Source organism: Podarcis erhardii (genome assembly GCF_964252035.2).
Source record: "Podarcis erhardii genome assembly, chromosome: 6".
In the NCBI taxonomy this organism is placed as follows: domain Eukaryota; kingdom Metazoa; phylum Chordata; class Lepidosauria; order Squamata; family Lacertidae; genus Podarcis; species Podarcis erhardii.
This window is the reverse complement of record NC_138510.1, coordinates 62,965,761-62,987,529: the sequence shown is the minus strand read 5'-3', so window position 1 is coordinate 62,987,529 and position 21,769 is coordinate 62,965,761. Positions and strand designations below refer to the sequence as shown.

The 21,769-nt window shown below is 40.3% G+C and overlaps 1 protein-coding gene across 1 annotated transcript in view; it reads right to left on the bottom strand.

Moving 5' to 3' along the window:
- RAVER2 (ribonucleoprotein, PTB binding 2) overlaps positions 1 to 21,769 on the bottom strand; it is a 39,982-nt gene that overhangs the window by 5,743 nt on the left and 12,470 nt on the right. Inside the window, exons 2-11 of the mRNA XM_081867287.1 lie at positions 19,925 to 19,991; positions 17,012 to 17,481; positions 14,367 to 14,558; positions 10,983 to 11,109; positions 9,096 to 9,181; positions 6,608 to 6,706; positions 6,239 to 6,350; positions 4,303 to 4,568; positions 2,045 to 2,156; positions 120 to 268 (exon numbers count right to left, since the gene is read on the bottom strand). Of these exons, the coding sequence (XP_081723413.1) occupies positions 120 to 268; positions 2,045 to 2,156; positions 4,303 to 4,568; positions 6,239 to 6,350; positions 6,608 to 6,706; positions 9,096 to 9,181; positions 10,983 to 11,109; positions 14,367 to 14,558; positions 17,012 to 17,481; positions 19,925 to 19,991 (1,680 nt within the window). The remainder of the gene's footprint in view (positions 1 to 119; positions 269 to 2,044; positions 2,157 to 4,302; positions 4,569 to 6,238; positions 6,351 to 6,607; positions 6,707 to 9,095; positions 9,182 to 10,982; positions 11,110 to 14,366; positions 14,559 to 17,011; positions 17,482 to 19,924; positions 19,992 to 21,769) is intronic.

Below are 21,769 nucleotides of genomic sequence, written 5' to 3'. Positions count from 1 at the left end.
TTTATGGGTCTCCTTAAATGATCATCTGCCTAGAACCCAGTCATGCTTTTATAACAAACTCTGACCCAAACAAAACACACAGCCACCAGCTGCAATGAAACCATATTCAAGCCACATACCTGTGTGTAATCCTCATACTGCGGTGAATAGTTAAAATAGCTTTCTACCGGTTGTTGCGCTGTAGTTCCCTGAGCAGCTGCAGAACTGAGTGAGTTATTTGAAAGTCCGGCCTGCTGCTTAGTATTACTGGCTTTGCGGGCAATTGCTGCTGCTCAAAGAAGAAAAAAAAAGCATTCTTACATGTCCTATAAGACTGAAAACAAGGATTCCTCTAAAACAGAACGTTCACCATCAATCCATAGCCCCAAAGGCCAAAGCTAGGCTGAAAAAGGAAGGAGTGATGTTGAGCACTTGGTTATCACACTGACTGAAGATCTTATTCTTCATCGAAGTATAAGTTCCCATGAAATTCTGGCAGTGATACAGAACAGGGCAATTTTGCTGACTAACCATTGGCTTCTCTCTTAATGAATATCAGAATCTAGGCCTCGATTGGAAGCCTCTCCCAACACTTGGGAAGAGATAGACCAGGCGTTTAAGTCTGTATAAATCTTTTCTGTCTTTTCACTACTATTCTGCCTTCTATATATGATTCTGTATCACCATGGAGCCCTAGGTTCCTGATTAAAAGGTTCTGATTAAAAGGGGTAGGCTGTAGTCATTTACTTAAAGTTATAACTGGGACTCTCAGTTCCTCAACTTCTGGTATCTAGGGAGCATGACAGGCAGGTGGTAAGGCACCAGGCCAGATCAAATGCAGAGGCTCAGAGGCTTTTTGTAGAGGAGAATCGGGGGGTAAGGAGCACCCCCACCTTCTGATTAGCTCCTGCAAATGCTCTCTTAAGGCTGTTTTCCCCTCAGCCAGGAACCTAGCTGGGAGAAAATGAGCTAAAAATAGCACAGAGCATTTGTGGTGAACAATCAGTGGAATACGCAAAGCACTAGGACTGCCAATTCTCACCATAAATGCCTCCCCACCTCTGCGCGTTTGCACAAGGATGGAAACCCCCATGTTTGTCTCATAAGGGGTAGGCTCTGGCCTTAGGGCTAAACTGCATATTATGTTGGAGCTTTGCTTTTGGTGCTTCCAAGTAAATCCTTTCTGTAAAAACAGCTGTAGGGGACTCCCATTTTTAACTGGGACTATGGGCATTCAGTGAGGGTTGTCCCACTGTACCCTACCCTATTGCAGTTCTGAAACTCACACACATGCATAGTTGCAATTAGCTGCAGAGGCAAAACTAGCAGAATTAAATTAAGACACACGTTTCCCCTTGCAACTAATAGCAGCTCATAGAGCGGAGGCTTTGGTGTGCAAAGAAAGGATTAAGATACACGCCCCCCACCCCCAACCGTGGGCCTAATCCAAAGTGGGTGGGCCCTGCTGTCGCTTGGCAAGTCAACATATCATGTAGTATTTTGGCTTTCGTTATCAGCATTTTCTTGGAGTTAAATAGGTGGAACACTGACTGTTATGTCACACAGTTTAGTTAAGACACACAGTTTAGTTGAGACTGTGGATGAATTAGTTTGATCATATGAAATTAGATTAAGAAGGCAAAATCCAGTGAAGGTGAGTGGTGCATGCTCTAGTAATCTTCCACTTGGATTACTTCAATGCGCTCTACGTGGGGCTACCTTTGAAGGTGACCCAGAAACTACAATTAATCCAGAATGCAACTGGTGACTGGGAGCGGCCGACGAGACCACATAACACCGGTCCTGAAAGAACTACGTTGGCTCCCTGTACGTTTCCGGGCACAATTCAAAGTGTTGAAGCTGACCTTTAAAGCCCTAAACAGCCTCGGCCCAGTATACCTGATAATTTTTTCTTTTAATGGTGATCTTCTTAAAATGAAAGATTATTTTAAATAATTTGAAATACCGCGGTCGCTGGCATTATTTACAACTACAGTAACCACACTCCCCCTCTTGAGAAAACCCAAGGGTTGCCTTCAGAGGCACCGGTTGGTTACCTGCTTACCTGAAAGACAGACTGAAGGCAGCACACTTGCCAAGTTCAAGTAGGGATTGGTACTCAGATGGATCTCCTTGGGAGGTTCTCCAAGCAGAGAGGTCTGGTTTTTTGAAGAACTCTGAAGTAAAAAGCGAATAAAATGTCGACACTTCTACTAAAGGTTGAACAACATAAAAAAATAAATTTTGAACAGATATTGAAATTAAACACCCTATTAGGGAAATTTTACTTCTCATAACATAGAGCTGAAGAGATTCAGGCTGCAATTCTATATAAGGAAGGAAACAGTAAATCAGCATTATGGCAATCAGCTGTTTAGCGTGGGTGCCTATGTGCAGAGATGAAGAGAGAAAATGGGTATAGAAACAAACAAAACCAAAAAAAGGGTCCAAGAATGATATTCAACTGTGTTATCCTGTTTGTGCAGTGGACCTCTGCTTCTATAAATGAGATTTAACCTTTCCGCTCTTCCTCACCCTCCTTCATGGATCGCTGCCTTGTCATGGGAGAAAAGCAATGACAAACCTAGACAGCATCTTAAAAAGCAGAGACATCACCTTGCCAACAAAGCTATGATTTTCCCAGTAGTGATGTATGGAAGTGAGAGCTGGACCATCAAGAAGGCTGATCGCCGAAGAATGCATGCTTTTGAATTATGGTGCTGGAGGAGACTCTTGAGAGTCCCATGGACTGCAAGAAGATCAAACCTATCTATTCTGAAGGAAATCAGCCCTGAGTGCTCACTGGAAGGACAGATCGTGAAGCTGAGGCTCCAATACTTTGGCCACCTCATGAGAAGAGAAGACTCCCTGGAAAAGACCCTGATGTTGGAAAAGATGTTGGGAGGGCACAAGGAGAAGGGGACGACAGAGGACGAGATGGTTGGACAGTGTTCTCGAAGCTACAAACATGAGTCTGACCAAACTGCGGGAGGCAGTAGAAGACAGGAGTGCCTGGCGTGCTCTGGTCCATGGGGTCACGAAGAGTCAGACACAACTAAACGACTAAACAACAACAACTCTTCCTCACTACATTATCCTCGTTAATGCATTCTCTGGTAGGTTGGGAGACACAGAGCAGATGTGAGCAGGACAGAGGAGAGGAGCAAGAGGAAGTTGCATTTCATTTACAGGTGCCATATTGAATCTTGCCCCCAGTCTGAATTTTCCTAAGTTGTGTATGCATAAGGCATGAATGGATAAGAATTGTATGACTCTTCCTCACTTTCCAGTCATTGTTTCTTGAAAGACAAAGGAAGAACCACGGGTCAGGTTTGTATCAACACAGCAAAAACATACATCTATTTACTCCTAGCAGATGCCTTGCAAACCACCACTTACATGGAAATTATGTTAATGCAAAAAGGCTCCAGTTAAAAATGTGTTTCCAAAGTAACCTGCATTTATTCCTTGCCCAAGAATAAACACTCTTCCCTCTCCATAACACTCATGATATGACTAAAAGCTATTTAGATTTCAAATCTTCGTTAAGATTTTATGGGGGGTTTTGGTGTTGTTGTTGTTGTAGTTGAAAGAGACCCTGAGGGTCATCTAGTCGAACCTCCTGGAATGCAGGAATCACAGCAAAAGCATCCATGACCGATAGCCATATTCATGCATTCATTTGTTCGTTCATTTAAGCCTGTTTCAGATAATTGCAGTTAATGTCACTGGCAATGATAATGCAGTGCTGCACTGTGGTTAATACAGGCAGTGGAATTCAATGCAATCAATGTAAAGTGTTGATGATATTGTGACCTAACTCTTCTTAACTGCAGTTTAGAAAGCCCATTTAATTATCTCTGCACTCGTCCCAATGCACTGTTTTGAAATTTTAACTAAATATAACTAAATACTTTACATCATAAAAGAAACATTGATTATCTATACATCAGCTTCTGCTGCATAATAAAACCCCCACACAGAATAATTACAAATATAAAATTTCAGCTGTGAACGTTCTTTGGAACCTGAACATCCAATGGGGCTTCCGATTGGCTGCAGGAGCTTCCTGCAAGCAATCAGAAGCCATGCTTTGGTTTCCAAATGTTTTGGAATCCGAACAGACTTCCAGAACGGATTCCATTCGACTTCCAAGGTACGACTGTACTGAACTTACAAAATTTAGACACCTCTTGAATGTAAAGAGAAGCAAAATAAATTTGAAGCAGTTTACAACGATAATAAAACAAAGTTATCAGTAAAAAAAAAAAACAACAAGTTTTAAAAACATTTTTTTTCAAAATAATGTACTCAACTTCTTACCCCCAAGCTTGAATCTGGGCTCTTTGCCTGGCCTTGTTGCTTGAGATGTCCTGCCCGTAAGCCTCCAGCAGCGACATTTGGTAAGCTTTGCAGGTAACCCTGGGACCCTGAGCTAGTGCCTTCTGTCAGTCCTACTGCGGGTGACAGCTTGTCCTGCGTGTTGTTTTGCCTTGGCGCTGCTTGTCCAGATACATGCTGATTTGGGAAGAATGGCAACATGCCAAACTCTGTTGCAACCGGTGTTTGAGCTGCAGTCCGAGTAGATACTGCGCAGCCAACCATAAATGGAAAAAAAGGAAGCCATATTAGGCAAGAATTATTACTAGAACATCATGCTCATGTTGTTTATTATGTGAAAAGCACTGAGAAATCTATTTAAATGATTGCAACAGAAAAGATAATTCTAGCGGCCGGCAAGGAAATACATTAAAACTCAAAAGACTCTCTAACTTTGCTATGTATACAACTGGTCTTACACCTTAACCATTGCTAGTGACTGAAAAGCGGGATCTTGTGCTTTAAAATTTCACAGAGAAGAATTAAAAGAAGATGCCTTAGGCAAGAAAGCATTAGGAAGAATCTTCTGTGCTGAAGGAGAAAGCTACGGCGCTTCATACCTTAAAACATCTGAATTGTCAAATAATATGAGGGCCACCATCTGCTAACAAGAGGAACATAAGACATAGACTCCTTCCATAACTGCCATCACATACTGGCCATTCCAGCCCAGCAGTATGTCAGTCCACCTTCTCTTTATTACAGAGGAAACAATTTGGACCTACAATAAAATGGTGCCAGCCACGCTTTCCTTCAGGCCCTCCTGCCCCTGCCCCCATTTCCTGTCCGTCCACCCCACCCCTGAGCCATGGGACTAGCCAAGGGGGGCAGGGAGGGGCAGCTGCCACCCTAGATCAAGCAAAACGATAGAAATACTTAATTGACCAATCACGACGGTCCTGCCCCCCCCTCAAATCCTGGCTACGCCCATGCCCCCATTCCAAAGACATTCATTGTTCTGTAACTAAACAGGGTGTGACAGAGGAAGTGGGAAATGCAAAACATGGAAGCCTCTTGAAGGAACATGGGTAGAACTGGAGTAGAGCTTTCATTAAGACAATTTTTTTAAAAATACATGGGGATATGCCCATTGTTTTTTTTCTGCTGCCTTCTTCCACACATGCAAAGGTTGCGTGTTCGATCCTTGTATGAGACAAACTGCATAGTTCTGCATTTGGTTTGGACTGGATGATACTCAGTGTCCCTTCTAACTCTGCAATTCTATGACTATTTAACTTTATCCTATAATAGGATTGCAGTCCCTCTACCAGGTATTTGAAATCCACCATGGCAAACAACCATAGCTACCCATAAACTGTCTTTGTTAAACATTCTCGTTTCTAACGCAGTTGCTAAAACAAAGCCAAGAGCATGCTATCTAAAGGGGCTGCTGTTCTTAATTATATATGCACTGTGGGAGATCCTTTTTTTACCTCAAGGGCCACATTCCCTCAGGGACAACCTTCCAGGGGCCACATGCAAAAGTGGGCGGAGCAACGACTATGGCTCTTTACCTTGGTTCAGTGGGCTGCATTGTACAACAGGCTACCACATAAAAAGTCAGAGGTATCTGCATGCACCCATACCCCTCCACACAAACATTGTTCAATTCAGGCAAGCAAGAGCCATTTACACAGTTCAAAGACACATTCGAGGCAGAGAAAAGCACTTGCGCAGCAGGTCCATTGAGGGTCATAACCCTGAAACAGAGGGCCACCCATGGCCAAGGAATATGTCCTGGGAAAGAGTCCTGAAAGCCAAGACTGAGGGGCCTGGAAAGCTGCATTAGGCTTCCAGGACTGAGGTTCACCACCTGAGTCAGAAGCATATTTTCGAAGCGGGCGTTTGCTACTGTAACAGCAATCGAAATGTTACTTGCAATTGCGTGCTTCTCCGTGACTCCCCATGTCTGTGGTGACTGATGGCACAGCACCCATTCCTAACATTGTCTGAAGCAGCACACCTGGAGGCTCTCCAAGCAAGCCTGGTTTCTGCAAAGAAGTACAAAAGAATTGCATACGTTTAAGAGATGCCTTAGTAGACTTGTTTCTCAGCCTTTCAAATGCAGGTAATTTATTTGAGTATACTACTGGATTAACAGAAGACCAAAGAAACAAGGAAACATTTCGTGTGCGACAAGATAACATTCTCTAGGAGGAAGACTTCCCCACTTTTTATCTAATCCAGAATTATAGACTAAAGGAGATTACTACAGGTTTATTATGGTCAGTCTAAGATTTCAACTCACACTATTTGTCTGAATATTCTCAAGCTTCGCTAGTTGTGCCAGCTGTAAATTGGAAAGGTTCTGTAGCAGCAAACTAGATGCATTTCCAAGAATTGGTCCCTGTCAGTTTAAAGTGGGAGGGGAGAAATGAGTTATATATGAAACCAGCATTATTCAGATACAGAAGAAGAAATATTTTCATATGTCTGTCAGAAAACTCTACAATCACAGAAAATTAAATTCAAGAGCTACATTAATTATCTGCTTTTGTCAATTCACAATTCTGTTAAGAGGTTATTTAAAGTTACTCTATTATTCAGGATAGTCTCCATTATAAATTGGAAGAACTTTCTATTCCCTTCTTTTTTTATACTACCTTAAGTCCCCTGCAGCAATCACTTTGAACCTCAAAGCATTTAATCTGCACCCCCCCTCCCCTCAATGCTTGTTTCAATAGATGATATTGGACTTATACATTCTTCAAACCAAACAACTTTATCAAAAACACATTTGGAAGTAAACTGCAGTATAACACAGATAAAGGGAGCTGCCAACTTTCTTCAACCAATTACATAAATACAAAACCACTGGATTCTAAAGAAGCTGCGGCAATTTAAATTAGTCAGGAGTTAAGTATAAAAATAAATCTTTCAGCAATGATATCACAAGTATGGTGTTAAACAAAATATAGCTGATTATATGACAGTTTAATTCATCTTTCTGGGTCAAGTTTAATGACTCGTTTAAACCATAATTCTTCCGTTAAGTAAATTCAGGGCATAATTCTGTTGCAAAGTAAAAGCACCTCCTTGTTTGGTCGTTGCATACCTAATCCAAGGCAGGATTCTCAAGCCTCATCATTCAGACTCTGACTACAGTCAAACATGCCTCCTCACTGTGAATTGAGGAAAGGCATTCCTGTTCCTTTGCAAAGTAGTTACATAATTGGCAAAGACCATAGAGATAAACACCAATGACATGTATTTGGGAAAGGGTTACTTTTTAAAATGCAACCATGCAACATGTGTTTCCAGTGATACTTCCCGGGAGTGGGGGGAGCAATTTTCTTTGGGTATAAACCAAAGTCCTACATAATAGCGGTAACAGCTAACACCTACACAACTTTAGCAGTTACACTTCCAAATGCAGAAGTGTGATTGACCCTCTGATCTGCCGAGTGTGAATCAACTGCATATCACGTTATACCTATTCTCTCTCTCTCAATCTTCTGGTTTAGAAAACAAACAAAAACAAAATCCTCATGCTTCAGCGTATTTCTAGAAAAGTGAAACAAGGCTTATTATCTTTAGATTCATGTTGCCTTATAGACAGTCTGTTATGAGAACAAGCTGGAGGCTTAGCATGTGTTTTCCTTTAGCCATACAATAGAATTTTAAAGGGAAATGCTATATTCGCTTTATGGTTTATTCTTTAATTCTCCCTCCTCCAAACTTTAGAACAATCTGTCATTGTGGATCAAGTAAAAAATCCCAAGATTTCATGCTGTCTCAGACAGTTCAAAATGAGGTCATGCTTTGAACATTTCCCTAACTGAAAGATGCTTTATTTTAACAGATCCTTTTCTTTTTCTGCTGTTTAATGAATAAATCAATGATAGTTGGCTCTCTTTTGAGAGTGTATTTAGGAAAGCAAGCATTATTGTATTGCCTTGTAAGATGATATACCATATATACTCAAGTATAAGCTGACCCAAATATAAGCCGAGGCACCTAATTTTAGCACAAAAAACTGGGAAAACTTATTGACTTGAGTATAAGCCGGTTCACCATACGACAAACCTGGTGGTGGCAGCAGCGGCGGAGGAAGAACAAGCAGCCTGAAAGGGCTGCTTTTGGGCCGCTCGTCCCTCCGCCGCCGCCTGCCTCACTCGAGTATAAGCCGAGGTGGGCTTTTTCAGCATAAAAAATGTGCTGAAAAAGTTGGCTTATACTCGAGTAAGAATTACAAAGATATTTCAATGATATTCCATTCTGAAGTGTGGATCATATAATATATTATTGTTATTATATGTCAATGAAAACAGGTGGTATTCAACTAAAGCAGGCATAGGCAAACTCGGCCCTCCAGAAGTTTTTAGACTACGACTCCCATCATCCCTAGCTAACAGGACCAGTGGTCAGGGATGATGGGAGCTGTAGTCTCAAAACATCTGGAGAGCCGAGTTTGGGGATGCCTGAACTCCCCAGCTGCACGAGCAAAATAAGATCCAGTTGCACAATGGAACTTCCTTCCTTTCTTGTCCATGTGCCATCCCCAAATCTGTTCTGCTGGGTTGGGGAAAACCCCGTAGCAGATCTGGTGGGGATGGGAAGAATGTTCCATTGCACAAGGAGAAATCTTTGCACTGAAGCAATGTTCCCCTTAATGCTATATTGACTACAACCCTGGAATATAATTGACATTTTGCACTAGCTGCATGTGAACTCTCACTGTGCATATTGACTTAAATTACTTCGCGAAAATATTTTATATCAGCTTATAGACATACCTGATGAACATTGTTGAAATGCAAAAAGGCTGGGTTGATTGATGGGTTTACAAGGTGGGGCACACTCATGGGAGCTCCAAGGACTGCTTTAGAGTAAACAGATTGTCATATTTATTATAAATCCACAGCACTTAATGCCTGTATATATAAAGAGTATAAATAATTGCTATAAATGCCACACTTTCCTTGCTATTTTTTAATTGTTCTGCTAGATGTGTAAATAGCTAAGTCGTCGTCATTTGCAAAAAATGCTAAATCATGGTTTTGTTGGAATGAACCCAAACAAAATCGAGGGCTCCTTTCCTCTCCTCCTCTCACATATTTAGTGTCCCAGGGAAGTCCAGCTTAGAATCTCTGCTTGTTGTTGCATACAAACCAGAGATTATGGCCTGTCACAAACTCTGGTTAACAAGGCTACCTTCAAAAGCTACGTTTTGAACATGTCTTATTTTGAAAATGACCAGTCTGTTTTAAACCAGAGATCTGGTTCACATGACACAAACTAGGTGAAAAGTGAAACTCAACATTTGTATAGTCTCATAGACACAGGAGAGAGGAAGAGTGGAGCACTCAAGTTTAAGGCTTTGCTTAGGCTTGTCATTAGCTTTTGCATGTAGCAATAAACCATTGCATTACTTGCAAATTGGGCCAATGAAACTTCTTCATATGCCTTACAGTTGCTTGCACTTCACATTGAATTTGCTTTGGTACAGTCATACCTCGTGTTTCGTCTTTTCGCGTTACGTCCTGCGGCAACCCGGAAGTACCGGAAGGGGTTACTTCCGGGTTTCGCTGCTCGCGCATGTGCAGAAGTGCCAAATCGTGTTGCGCGCCTGCGCAGACGCAGCACTTCGAGTTGTGGGCATTTCACGTTACGGACGGGCCTCCAGAACGGATCCCGTCCATAACACGAGGTACCACTGGTATTTAGTAGCATGCAGACAAAACTGACAATTCCTCTTGGGTGCGAATTTTCCTATCTCCCACAAACCCTCTCCCCCCACCCCGATTTAATGACAATGTGAAGTCCTTGAATGCTGATAACAATGAACACGTCCTGGCAGTTTTTGTCTAGTTGGCCACAAAGAAGAAAACACAACCAATTAGAGAATGATACAGTTTAGAGTTACTTCTGCTGGTGAAAGTCTATGGAAGCCAATGCAGAATCTGAAAGGGGTGAAACAAAATCTCCTTTTTGATTCTTAAGAACTGTACAGTTGCATTTAATTATGCACCAGCCATAGCTAATATAAAGGGAAAGCACACATGAGCTTTTGGAGGTAAAGCAGAGCAAGCCAACTTTGCACACTCTGCTTGGCACAGAAATGAGTTTTCACTTGAGCAGCACACAACACAGCTTGTACTGCTACACAAAAAGCAAATAGGCAGCAGTATTGCTATCGGGCTAATTCTTGATGTTCCAATTTTGAAAACATATTAAAGCTAGAATTAGTGAAACACAGAAAAACAAACCCTGCTGAGCAAAGTATCACCAAAACTTTTGTGGGTACTCGGAAGAGTCAACCGGTATATCCCACGGATGATAAAGAAAGCATTTTTTACAAAGAAAAAGAAGAGGACAGGTTCTCTTACGGATCTGTAACTGGTTCAAGGAGTCAGAACACAGGAATAAATTGATAGTTTCTATAAAGCATGCAAACAGTGAGGTCCTCCAAGGATATGTGAATTAGGGCCAATGCAATGCAAGGATCACAAGAACGTGGCCCCAGAACCTGTTTTTAATACAGTAAGTCTGTATTCAAAAGCCTTTACTAAGGTGGAGACTTTTCGCCACTTCAGATATACTGTAGATAGATATAGATAGGTAGAGATAGATAGAAAGATAGATAGAGACGGAGACAGACAGATATATTTAAAAAATCTTACCAAGTTTATTAGAACATCCATGTAACTGAGGTTGCAACAACATTTGTAACATCGCTGGGGTATTTAAGCTTTTCATAATCTGCACTGCATTTGGTTCAGGAAGCAAACCTTTTCTGTTGTTCCTCATCTTGAATTATGAAGAAATAGGGAAAAAATCAGATTCTCTCCCAAGATAGAAGAAAGTTCATTTTGTAAAGGAGAGTTGCTTGCATATAGCTGTTGAACTTCAAGTAGCTTCTCAGTCACATGTAAGACTGAACACATTGAGGAACCTTTTGTAACTCTGACAGAGACTAGAGATGCTCCCATTTTCCCTTTTAGCCATTTAGATTTCAATTACTGCATATATGCTTATTAAGGATAAGGATCTGTGGCTGCAAGGGGCATCACTTCATGAACATTTACAAACAGGCAATCTTATTTTTTACTTTGTGGCTTCCAAGCAGTCATGATAAGAGACAGTAAGATGAGCAGGCTGTCTTAATTATATGCACTGTCAAAGCTAATAATATTAACTGTAATCTCAGATAGTCTTTTACAAATAAGCCTCTCTCAAACTCGGGTTCCGAAATGTTTTTGGACTACTACTCCTAACATCCCTGACTGCTGCCCCTGTTGCCTATGGATGATGGGAGTGGCAGTCCAACAAAATACGGGAACCCAAAGTTGAGAAAGGCTGTGATACTCAAAACTGGTCTAAGAAAATATTTAACCAAAGACAAAACTACCTATGTACTATCACAATAACATAAAGTCCCCTTAACTATTTCACTACTACTCTATGAATATAAAAACCCCCCTACAATGTTGTTTATTGAAAATACATGTCAACCAATCAAATCACTAGATTATGTTACTCATATCTTTCTATATCTGCCAACACCACTGATATAGACACTTTTTAACTTTTCCTTTTTTACACATCACTGTACTGTACCTTTCTTTGTTAATTCAGTACTTTTCAACAGGGCCCATTTTATATTTAATCCTTAACACAAGGCATAAACTTAAACCACACCAAATCATTGGTCCATCTGACTTAGTATTATCTAATTTTAATTGGCAGCAGTTCTCCAGGGTTCTAGACAACCCTATCTGGAGTTGCCAGAGATTAAAATTGGGACCATTTGGTATTAGAGAGCATTGAGTCATGTGACCTTAAACATTTACTTCCAAAGGAAGGAGGAACAATACTTGTGCATTAGGCACAGTTGAATTAGCACCAATTTCCACAAAGTATGGAAGCATAATTCCAACACAACTTCGACACACACAACCCAGCTGTGTGTACTTGACATCAAAAGATGTCTAATCTGTCTAAAATTTCAAGAAAGCAAGCAGCCAGTATTTGCCCAACCCCTCTCCTCTTCTGGAACTAAGACTAATACTGGATTTTACTAGAGAATATCTTTTATCAGACAAGACCACCTGATTACTACCACCAATCTGAATTGCAGCTTAACACACTGCTTCCCTGCAACAGGCCATGGTCTCTCACAGTGAGAAGAGATCCCAGGTTCAGATCAAGGTACTGAGCCTGACTGCCAGTGTGAAAGTGTTCCAGTTGAGAAAGTTGAGCGTGTAAAACCATGGTTCTTTTTTATTCAGTGCACATTTATCTATTGATATCATTTTATTTTGAAGGAATCAATATTTGTATGTGTGTAACTTCCTAGTGAACTCTTAACTGTTCCAACAAAATAGAGTCTTCATGAAAGGCCTGGTCACACAGCCAATTCTCCTCGTGAGAGGACTGTGAAATCAGAAACTGGAAAATTTCCAATTTTCCAATGGGTTACCAGTGGGTTACAAGAGCACACACATCCAAGAACAAAGGAGTTGAGATTTTAGCAGCCTGTTTCTCAGCATGTCAGCATTACATTCTAATCAAAAATAAAACTCTGTTTTTCTCATTTTGAGGTATTATTGGGCTGTGCTTGAGTGGTTTCATATGCAAAATGGAATCCCAAGGTTCTTCGTTTCATTTTGGAAAAAACCTGGCTGGCATCCTAGATATAGGTGATATGCAAGGCTTTTGCACCAGGGTCCAGTATGTGAGTGCCAAAGTAGCTTTGCCCTACATGGCATCTTGCTCTTCTTTTGTTTATCAAGCCATATTCTACTCCACATTACTCATTTCTGCTACCTATTGCTTTCATCCTTCCTTTTGATTGCCATGTCATACTGGCCATTGCCAGAAAATTAAAAATTTGGTGATTGGGGAAAGTACATTATGTCCTAAGGAAGTTTGTGAGCCACCATTACATACGCAGTGGGAATTCATTCTGATCTAAGGCTGCATACAAAAATCACAACTTCCAGTAATACCTCGCTACCCAATATTCCGAGAAATAATCTCTTATGACAAGAAAGGCAGGAAAGCCTCACTCCTCATCAAGCATGAAATCAAGCCAACTCCACTATCTTGAAATTGTTGTATACCTCTCTGCTTTTTGGTCAGCACCGCCTGTTTTTTAAATGGCATAGCACTCTCTTACGGAAGCAATTCTTTCCAAAATTGCTTAACTACAGTGCTCTGAAGCGTCAGACAAAGCTCAATAACTACCCCCTCTGGTCTTTGTGTTTTTAAATACCAAAGAGTTTAGACAAAATTAGGTAGCTAGACCTAATCCAGCAAGGGGAACGTTCTTGGGATATATACAGGTGCCTTTGGCTCAAATTTCAGGAGAGATTTTATTGGCTTGTAGTTCAGCAAAAAATTGCAGGAATCACCATATCATACGCTAGTGATGCAAACAAGGTGGGAGAGAAAACCTGGGGAAACCACAGTGTTTATATCTAAGAACGGTTTTATCAGGATCCCAGTTAAGAAGTAAACCAAATAGTGACTTAGCAAGAATGAGGAGCTGTGTGAGTTTCCATGGAGAAAACCACAACCACTTTACTCCTCCGCAACTTCTGTCGCTGCCACGCTACGCAGAACTAAGTAATGATTTGGTTTCGCTCTACACACAAATCTGAGTTCCCTGGGTTGCCTCACTCTCAACACACCATGAGCCTTAACCAAGGTTTGTTCACGGTTCATCGTTCCTTTCTGGGAGACAAACTATGAGCACAAGTTCACACGTAATGCTAAGCCATAATTTTGGTAGCTAAGTAGCAAAGCAGCCATGACTTGCTCCCAGAGTAGTCACATGCTCATTCATTCTTGCTAAGTCAAGAGTGGGTATCTGCATTCTTGTTCGTTCTTGCTAAATCATGACTTGGGTCAGCACTATGTATAAACAAAGCCACTAACTGCCTACCATGCCCAAAGATACAGCCATCATATAAATATATAAATCAGTTTTTTATGTCCAGTGTCCTAAATGCATTTGTCACATGTTTTTCCTTGGGGGTGTAGGGTGTGGTAGAGTCTCTTACCATGCGTTGTGCTGCTATAAGTGTAGCAAGAGTTCCACGCCCTGGAGCTCCCGGAGCACAATAAGATACATGAACTCTCTTCTCTCTGAAAGTCAAGCCATCTGTGCCTTGCTGGACTTCCTCTGCCTGCTCTGCTGTCTCATACTCAACGACTGCAAAGCCATCAACCGAGCTATCTTCATCCTGAGCAAGCTGAAGGGACATTTCACAACACAATGAATGAAGTACATGCTCTCTATATCAGTTTCCAGACAGCACTATATCCTTCCACCTCAAGCACGAACCACCTGTGAAAAATACTAAGTAATGTGTTTCTAAGACCAGATTAACATTGCAGATCACTCCTCCCTCCAAGCTAAATTTAATACACAAATATTTTGCAGATGACAGCCACACAGAACTGTACTTGAATTACTGCTGCCCTGCCATCTAATCTCATGAAGAACTTGAGCTATGAAATAAATTTGACAGTTATTTTATGGAGCATTAAGGGACGGAATTAAACTGGGGATTATTTTGAAACCATGGGCACATTCCCTGCCCCCCCCCTGCATTTCTTTCCTATGGGTGAGGAATACTAATTTTTTTCATGTACAGTTTTGCTGAAAAGTTTTGCATTTTAAATAATATGAAAAACTGCAGTGGTGACATCTGCAAAATTCAATGAAATTCTAGCTGGTGGTATATATTTAGTTTTGACACCTCAGTTATTGGCGGAGCTACAGGAAACCAACTGCTTTGCACACGTGCAAATGTTAGTTTTCTTGCTTCTTTGCAGGATTGCAGCACTCTCCCGAAAACGCACCAGAAGCTGCCTTTTAAATAGCCATGTTACAAAAGCTGTTTGCGTTTCACTAGAGGTGAGAGTTATGCTGCACTAAAGGAGGAGGAGGAGGGGTAAAACCTTGATATTTGGCCAGAGGAAAGAATTTGGCACATGTACCCTTCTGGATCACCACCAACAACTTAAGACTTATTTCAGTAGCCTTTACTGTCACATAGGTATTCCCTAGGAAGATATGGATGGCGTCAGTTTTATGTAATTATCGAATCGACTAGTGAAAAGCAGGGATTGTTTGTTGGATACAACGTCCAACCAGTGTTACAAAGCTTAGTAATACAATTAACATATGTTACAATAAAAATAGTAAAATGAATAAAAACTAGCTGCATTTCTATATATATTGAAGGTTCCACATTGTACTAATTTACTTGTAGCCCATTTTCAAAACATCTAAAACGATTTTGTCTCTCAGGAAATCTAGAGCTCATCAGGGCTTATTTCATGCCAGCTGAAAGCTTCTGCCCTTTGATAAACATGCATCAGCTGTTTATTCTGTCTTATGGAATCACTTTGGAACAACATTAAAAACATAATAGGTATAATCAACTGGTGCAAACCCTATCAAAATGCATTGAAGGTTCATAATAAACCATGCCTATCAACCAAAAATATATCTTTAAGCCACAAAGGATGCTGTAAAAAACCCCAAACCTCAACATATTTATATATTTAGACAATAATATTGTGACAGGTCAAACAGATAGGAAGCAGTGTACATTCTTCCAAAACTACATGTAAACAAAACTGGAATAATGTTTAGAAAAAAATAACATCTGTGACTAAACAGCCCACAGCTGAAATAGTCTAAGACAAACGTATCTCCAACATATATTAAGAGAAGGGGCTAGTTTAAATTAGTTTACAAGGAAGAGGTAGGGAAGAAAGAAAAATATTAAATATAAGGATGTTTCTCAGCACACTGGAAATAACTATGAACACATGGAACAGTCTTGTGGTATCTAGACCAGTATACTGATCACTGTGGTCTCAAGCAAAAGCCCTTCTAAGTTCTGGCTTTCAATATATTTTTAACTGGAAATCCTGGAGCTTAAGTCTGGCACCTTCTCCATGCAAACATATACTCTACCCACTGAGCTATAGTCCCCTCTCCAATACTATAAACAAGCAGTATTAAATTGTCTAATCCCATACACCCCCTTCAAAACAAAGGTGATGTTCTTGCCCCTGTCTTTTCTAGTATCCAAAGAGATTGCCAACTTAAGTCTATTGAAGGGGGGGGGGCTACGGAGAGTTTTCTGGAATCTTGAAGTCTAGCAGACTTCTTGCGGCACAAGTTTTCATGAATTAGAGACAACTTCATCAGATGTCTTAATTGCTTTCCTCAGTCAGTAGGTTATCTTTACCAATTTACAGTAAATGATTTCTAAATTCCAATTTGGGGTTCTAAAATATAACTTTTTTTTTTTTATACAGAGGGAGCTTTATTCTGTTGTTTCCGACTCCCCTCCCCTGAAATACCAGGAACTCTAAGATTTATAAGTGAAAGTTTAAAATGTTTCCCAGAATTGCTTCCTAAAACAGAAATTCTGTAAATGCAAGGAAGTGGCCCAGATGGCATTTTACATAATTTTCAGGTGACTAATGCAGGCCAGCCATACCCAACCCTAATAAACCTTTATACTACTATTGGAGCTGTTACAAGCATACTATAATCATTCACCAGCTTGAACATATTAAGCTAAAAATCAAACAAAGGAAATTCCATGTAAGGTGAGTAGTCAAACCACACAGCCCCCAATGACAAGAGCTGTGGCTTTAAAAGTCCTACATTTCTACATACCTGATAAAACACAGGGTTATATTTCGACGAAAAAGTTTGCATCAGATCCTCTGCATCTGTGTAGTCTGTAGGGAGGTTTTCCACACAAAGGCACTTTGAATGTATGAGTTCTGGAGTTAACTGATTGACATCCATCCACTGAGCAAAAAGGGCATTCCCACCTACTTGTTTCCCTAGAAGGTCCAACCTAGCTTTAGCTGCAGAATCCTTTTTCATGTATTCCACAAAACCATAGCCCTTCGAATACCCAGTGATTTCACTATAAATCAAAAAGTGTCTTTCAACATTGCCATAGGGCCGCACCAACTCTTCAAACTCTTGCAATGTATAGGAGCGTGGTAAGTTGGTAATGCAGAGCAGGGCATCAGTTGGCTGAAGCTGAACTGAGATTTCTTTTCCTCGAAGGGAGTATTGGTGAAACAACCGTATTGCATTCTGAGCCTGCTCTCCATTCAGTAAAGTAACAAAAGCTGGAAGACAGCAAAAACAGCAACAGATATTTACATAGTCTACCACAATTCATCTTCAGCAACAATGTTGGCTTGTTGGATAAGCCTCAGAGCAAGGAAAGTACCAGCATTTATTACAAAGTTGGTGGTTGACTTTCGTGATGCCCCAAAATCACAATAAACATAAAACATAAAGTGGTGCTTCAGGTTAAGAACAGTTTCAGGTTAAGAACGGACCTCCGGAACGAATTAAGTACTTAACCCGAGGTACCACTGTACAAGCAAGGCTTACTTAGAAAATATTCTTTGTCTTTACTATGTGAGGGCATACTTTAAATATTATTAGTAGTGTGGTCAACAGCTCAAAACAAACACACCTGCATAATGTTAAATAAAAACCAAGTAACATGGGATGTACCTATTAATTCCATGGCCCCTCCTCCCCCACCATGTGCTTTGTCAAAAATTGCCATGATGTGTCTGTGGGGGTGACTGTGCTGCCTCATGCGCTGTAACCTTTTAGAGTTATTGCTGACATATCATATTTCAATAGAGCCTTTTCCTGAAATTCAATTCCAGGAAGCTCTGGTTGCAAGATTATGGTTTAAAACAGAAAACATCTTTTATTCCAGATTGCCTATTAATCATCTGCTTCTACTGAACACCGAAGCTCAAGTAGAAGTGAAACTGAGTGGAAAGATGATACCACTGAGAATCGGGAATGCTAACATTTTCTTTCAAGCCTGAATAATCAGAGGTTACACTATCCTCAAGTCTAAAAGGTTTCCTAAATAAATTATAAGCATAGTGACACTTTTTTTTTTAAGCAGGTTTAACTGAATCGTAGCTGGGACCATCTTATACTAATTAAGCACATACATAGATAGATTAGAGTAAGTATTACTGTATCATTAAGGCTTTGGTCTAGATACCACTACGCAAAGCTTTCTTATAACTTGCAATATGTTTTGTAATTGAAGGGAAACAGCTGTTTCCTCATAAAATTTCTGTATTGCACAATTTGACCAATCAGGATGTGTGATACCACCACCCTTATATATTCTGTTATTCATCTATAAATATTTTATATATATATATACATACACACACACACACACATACACACACACACACACACACACACACACACACTTCATGTTCTAGAAAATATGGTAGCAATCAGTAGTGAAACTGAAACGAAGTAAGTGTGATGCTTATAAACTACTAATTCCTATTTTGCTCAAAAGAATTATATTATGATGCCTACAAACTACAATACCATTAAGAAGTCTAACCACTGCATGGTGGGAGCAATTTACATTTTTGGGAGGCGACAGTAAGACCTTCCTATAAGCTGCCACCACCATTGCCCTGCCACCATTAGACTTAGGAGGCAAAGCTTCCATTGGTGCCAATGGAAGCTTTTGATCTAAGCCAAATTGCCCCATGGGGAGAGGAGAAGGAGAGGCGGAGGAGGAGGAGGAGGAGGAAGAAGAAGAGGTGGAAAGAGAGGTCTTTGTGTATATGTGAATAGATTAACGCCATGAGTGGCAGGGAGAGAGTTGATGGTGAATGGGTGATGACTGATGCAGTGCACGCTTGTGTGGGAGAAAGAAAGAAGAGCAGAGGGCCTTCTCAGTGGTAGCACCCACTCTCCCATCAGATGTCAAGGAAATAGAGAACTATCTGACTTTTAGAAGACATCTGAAGGCAGTCCTGTTTAGGGAAGTTTTTAATGTTTGATGATTTATTGTTCTTTTAATATTCTTTTGGGAGCCGCCCAGGGTGGCTGGGGAAACCCAGCCAGATGGGTGGGGTACAAATAATCAATTATTATTCTTATTCTTATTGGGGGTGGATCTGGCTTTACCCACTTTGGCTCTGGCCTCACTCACTGCTGGTGTTTAGTCCTTGAGTTAAACAGGAAGGAAGGAATCCCTGCTTTTCATACTAAATAAATTGTGTTGTTGAACGTGAATCTAAGACCAATAAAAGACTTCTGATTAAACCAAAGGAAATTCAAGGCAGTTCTGATAAAATTGAAATAATTGAATCTGGCAACATTTCCGTACTCCTTGCTCACACAAGAGGTTACAATGCACACACTAAGTTCCCATGCAAACAATGGGATAACAGACATGGGGAGTGTCAGTTTCAGAATCCTTCAAGGCTCATTCATATAGCATTAAACCACAGCTTTGCAATATGTGTGAACAAGGGCACTGAAGTCACAGTTTAACTACATGTGTGTCTTATGGACTTAACTAGCTCTGTATGCAAAATCTTATAGTCCTAGTTCTCTGCCATGGGCGTAAACTCTTTTTGTATGTGTATATATACACAAACACACACACAGAGAGAGGTAGATAAATAAATACACACACACCACTTGTTTTTAACTGGTTTTTTAAGCTGTAAGCAATGTGTGGAAGGTGATTAATAAATAATACTTCTTGGTTCTTACCTGTTCTTTTATTTTTGTCCACATAACAGTACTTCAATTCAAAGTCTTTTAATAAATTATGGATTTCCTGGGGAGGTGGCAAAAGAAAAAAACAACACAATCCATCAGAAGAAACTCAGTGCACTGAACATTTTTATTTTAATGTTAAGGTTTTCGAATTGTTCCAAATAAAGAATTACTCCATAGACACACTGCTATACAAACATTAATTAGTAATCAATATGAGTGAGCACTCACTTCAACCACAAGCTCTGTCCTTTGAAAAGTGGAATTCCTAGAGTAGTTACTTTTTGCCTAATGAAAAAAAGAACTATAAAAGGCTGGCATACTGAGTTGCCAGATAAGGATGATGTAGAACACTGCTAATAATGCAACTCAACGGTATTCTTCTGCATTGTACAGCAAAACTCCTTCTGTTTAAAATGAAATCTCTTACTGAGACAGATTGCCTTGTTCTTCACAGAAATGAAATATCAAAAATATAATTTTTGATCCAAACTTCAGTAGTCACGTTTTATTGAAAGATACAGCATTAAACACCACGTCAATGAGTAGTTAGCAATATCTAAAGTCATAGGGGAAAGTCTGCATGCTCCCAACATTTTATTGTGTGCATCTAACCATTGCAAACAAGGTCACAGAGAAGTATAATTAGAGAACACAATTATTTTCAGCATTTCAATGAACTTACACAGTACTACTCTTATAATGCATTTTCCCTCCTCTATAATTAGCAAATTCTGTGCACATCCCTGAGGAATTCAATAGCTAGCACCTGTTTCACAGGTGCTAAATGCTTCTTATTTTTTTCCAAGGGGTGTTGCATCCTCTTCCTGTTGTGTACTGAAAAGGAACATGTGCTTCTCTCTTGTCAATGACTTAGAAAGTGGGTTGGGGGTCAATGGGAACTTTATAGACTCACTAGAGGGACAATAAACTCAGAGGTTTAGAGACAAGGCAATGTATATAGATACCATATTTGGGCTGGTAAAATCGAGATAGTTCCAGAAGGGACATGAGATTTCCCTCATTAAAGAAGAACATTCTAAACCTGTTGTCATAACAGGTTTATTCCATAGTTAATGGTTGACGGTGAATGCACACCATTCTGGGCTGTTTTGCTTTCTCCCTGCAATTGCATAGGGGAAACTCACCACAACTCCTGGCTTAGTGCTATGCCTGAACCAGTATTTGCTCCCAATAAACCACAATCTGTAAACTAAGGTTTGTTTTACTATGGTATATGAACTGAGTCATTTTGTGGAGGGGTAATACAGAAAGTAAAGTTCACAGAAAGTTTACTTCAAGAAATGCAATTATGAGAAAATGCTAAGATGTCTGAACTATATGACATTACAAAACTGTTAATTTGAGCTTTAAAAGAAAAGGAAAATAGTTTATTATAGCCACAACAAACAGGGGCTGCAAAACCTAGTGCTTAAGGAAAGTACCGTATTTTTTGCTCCATAAGACGCACCTAGTTTTTAGAGGAGGAAAACAAGAAAAAAAATCTTCTGAACGAAACAGTGTATGTATGATTTTTGTGGTTCATGCTGTGGCCACAGACATGTGATTTGACAGTGAGTTTGTGGTAGCCCAATGAAAAATCCTAAGAATCCATGTGGATCCATGCTTTGTAACCACGTTTTTGCGCCACGCAACAGTGGGTGTGTGATTTTTTTTGGTGCACTCTGTAGCCATGGACATGCTATGTGATCTGATGTTGAATTTGGGGTGACCCAATGTAAAAATCCTGAGGATCCATGGGCTTTTACCTCCCCCATCCCAGGCAGCCTACTTTATTGCTAGCGTCTCTTATCTCCCTTCCGATCGCTTGTGGATCAG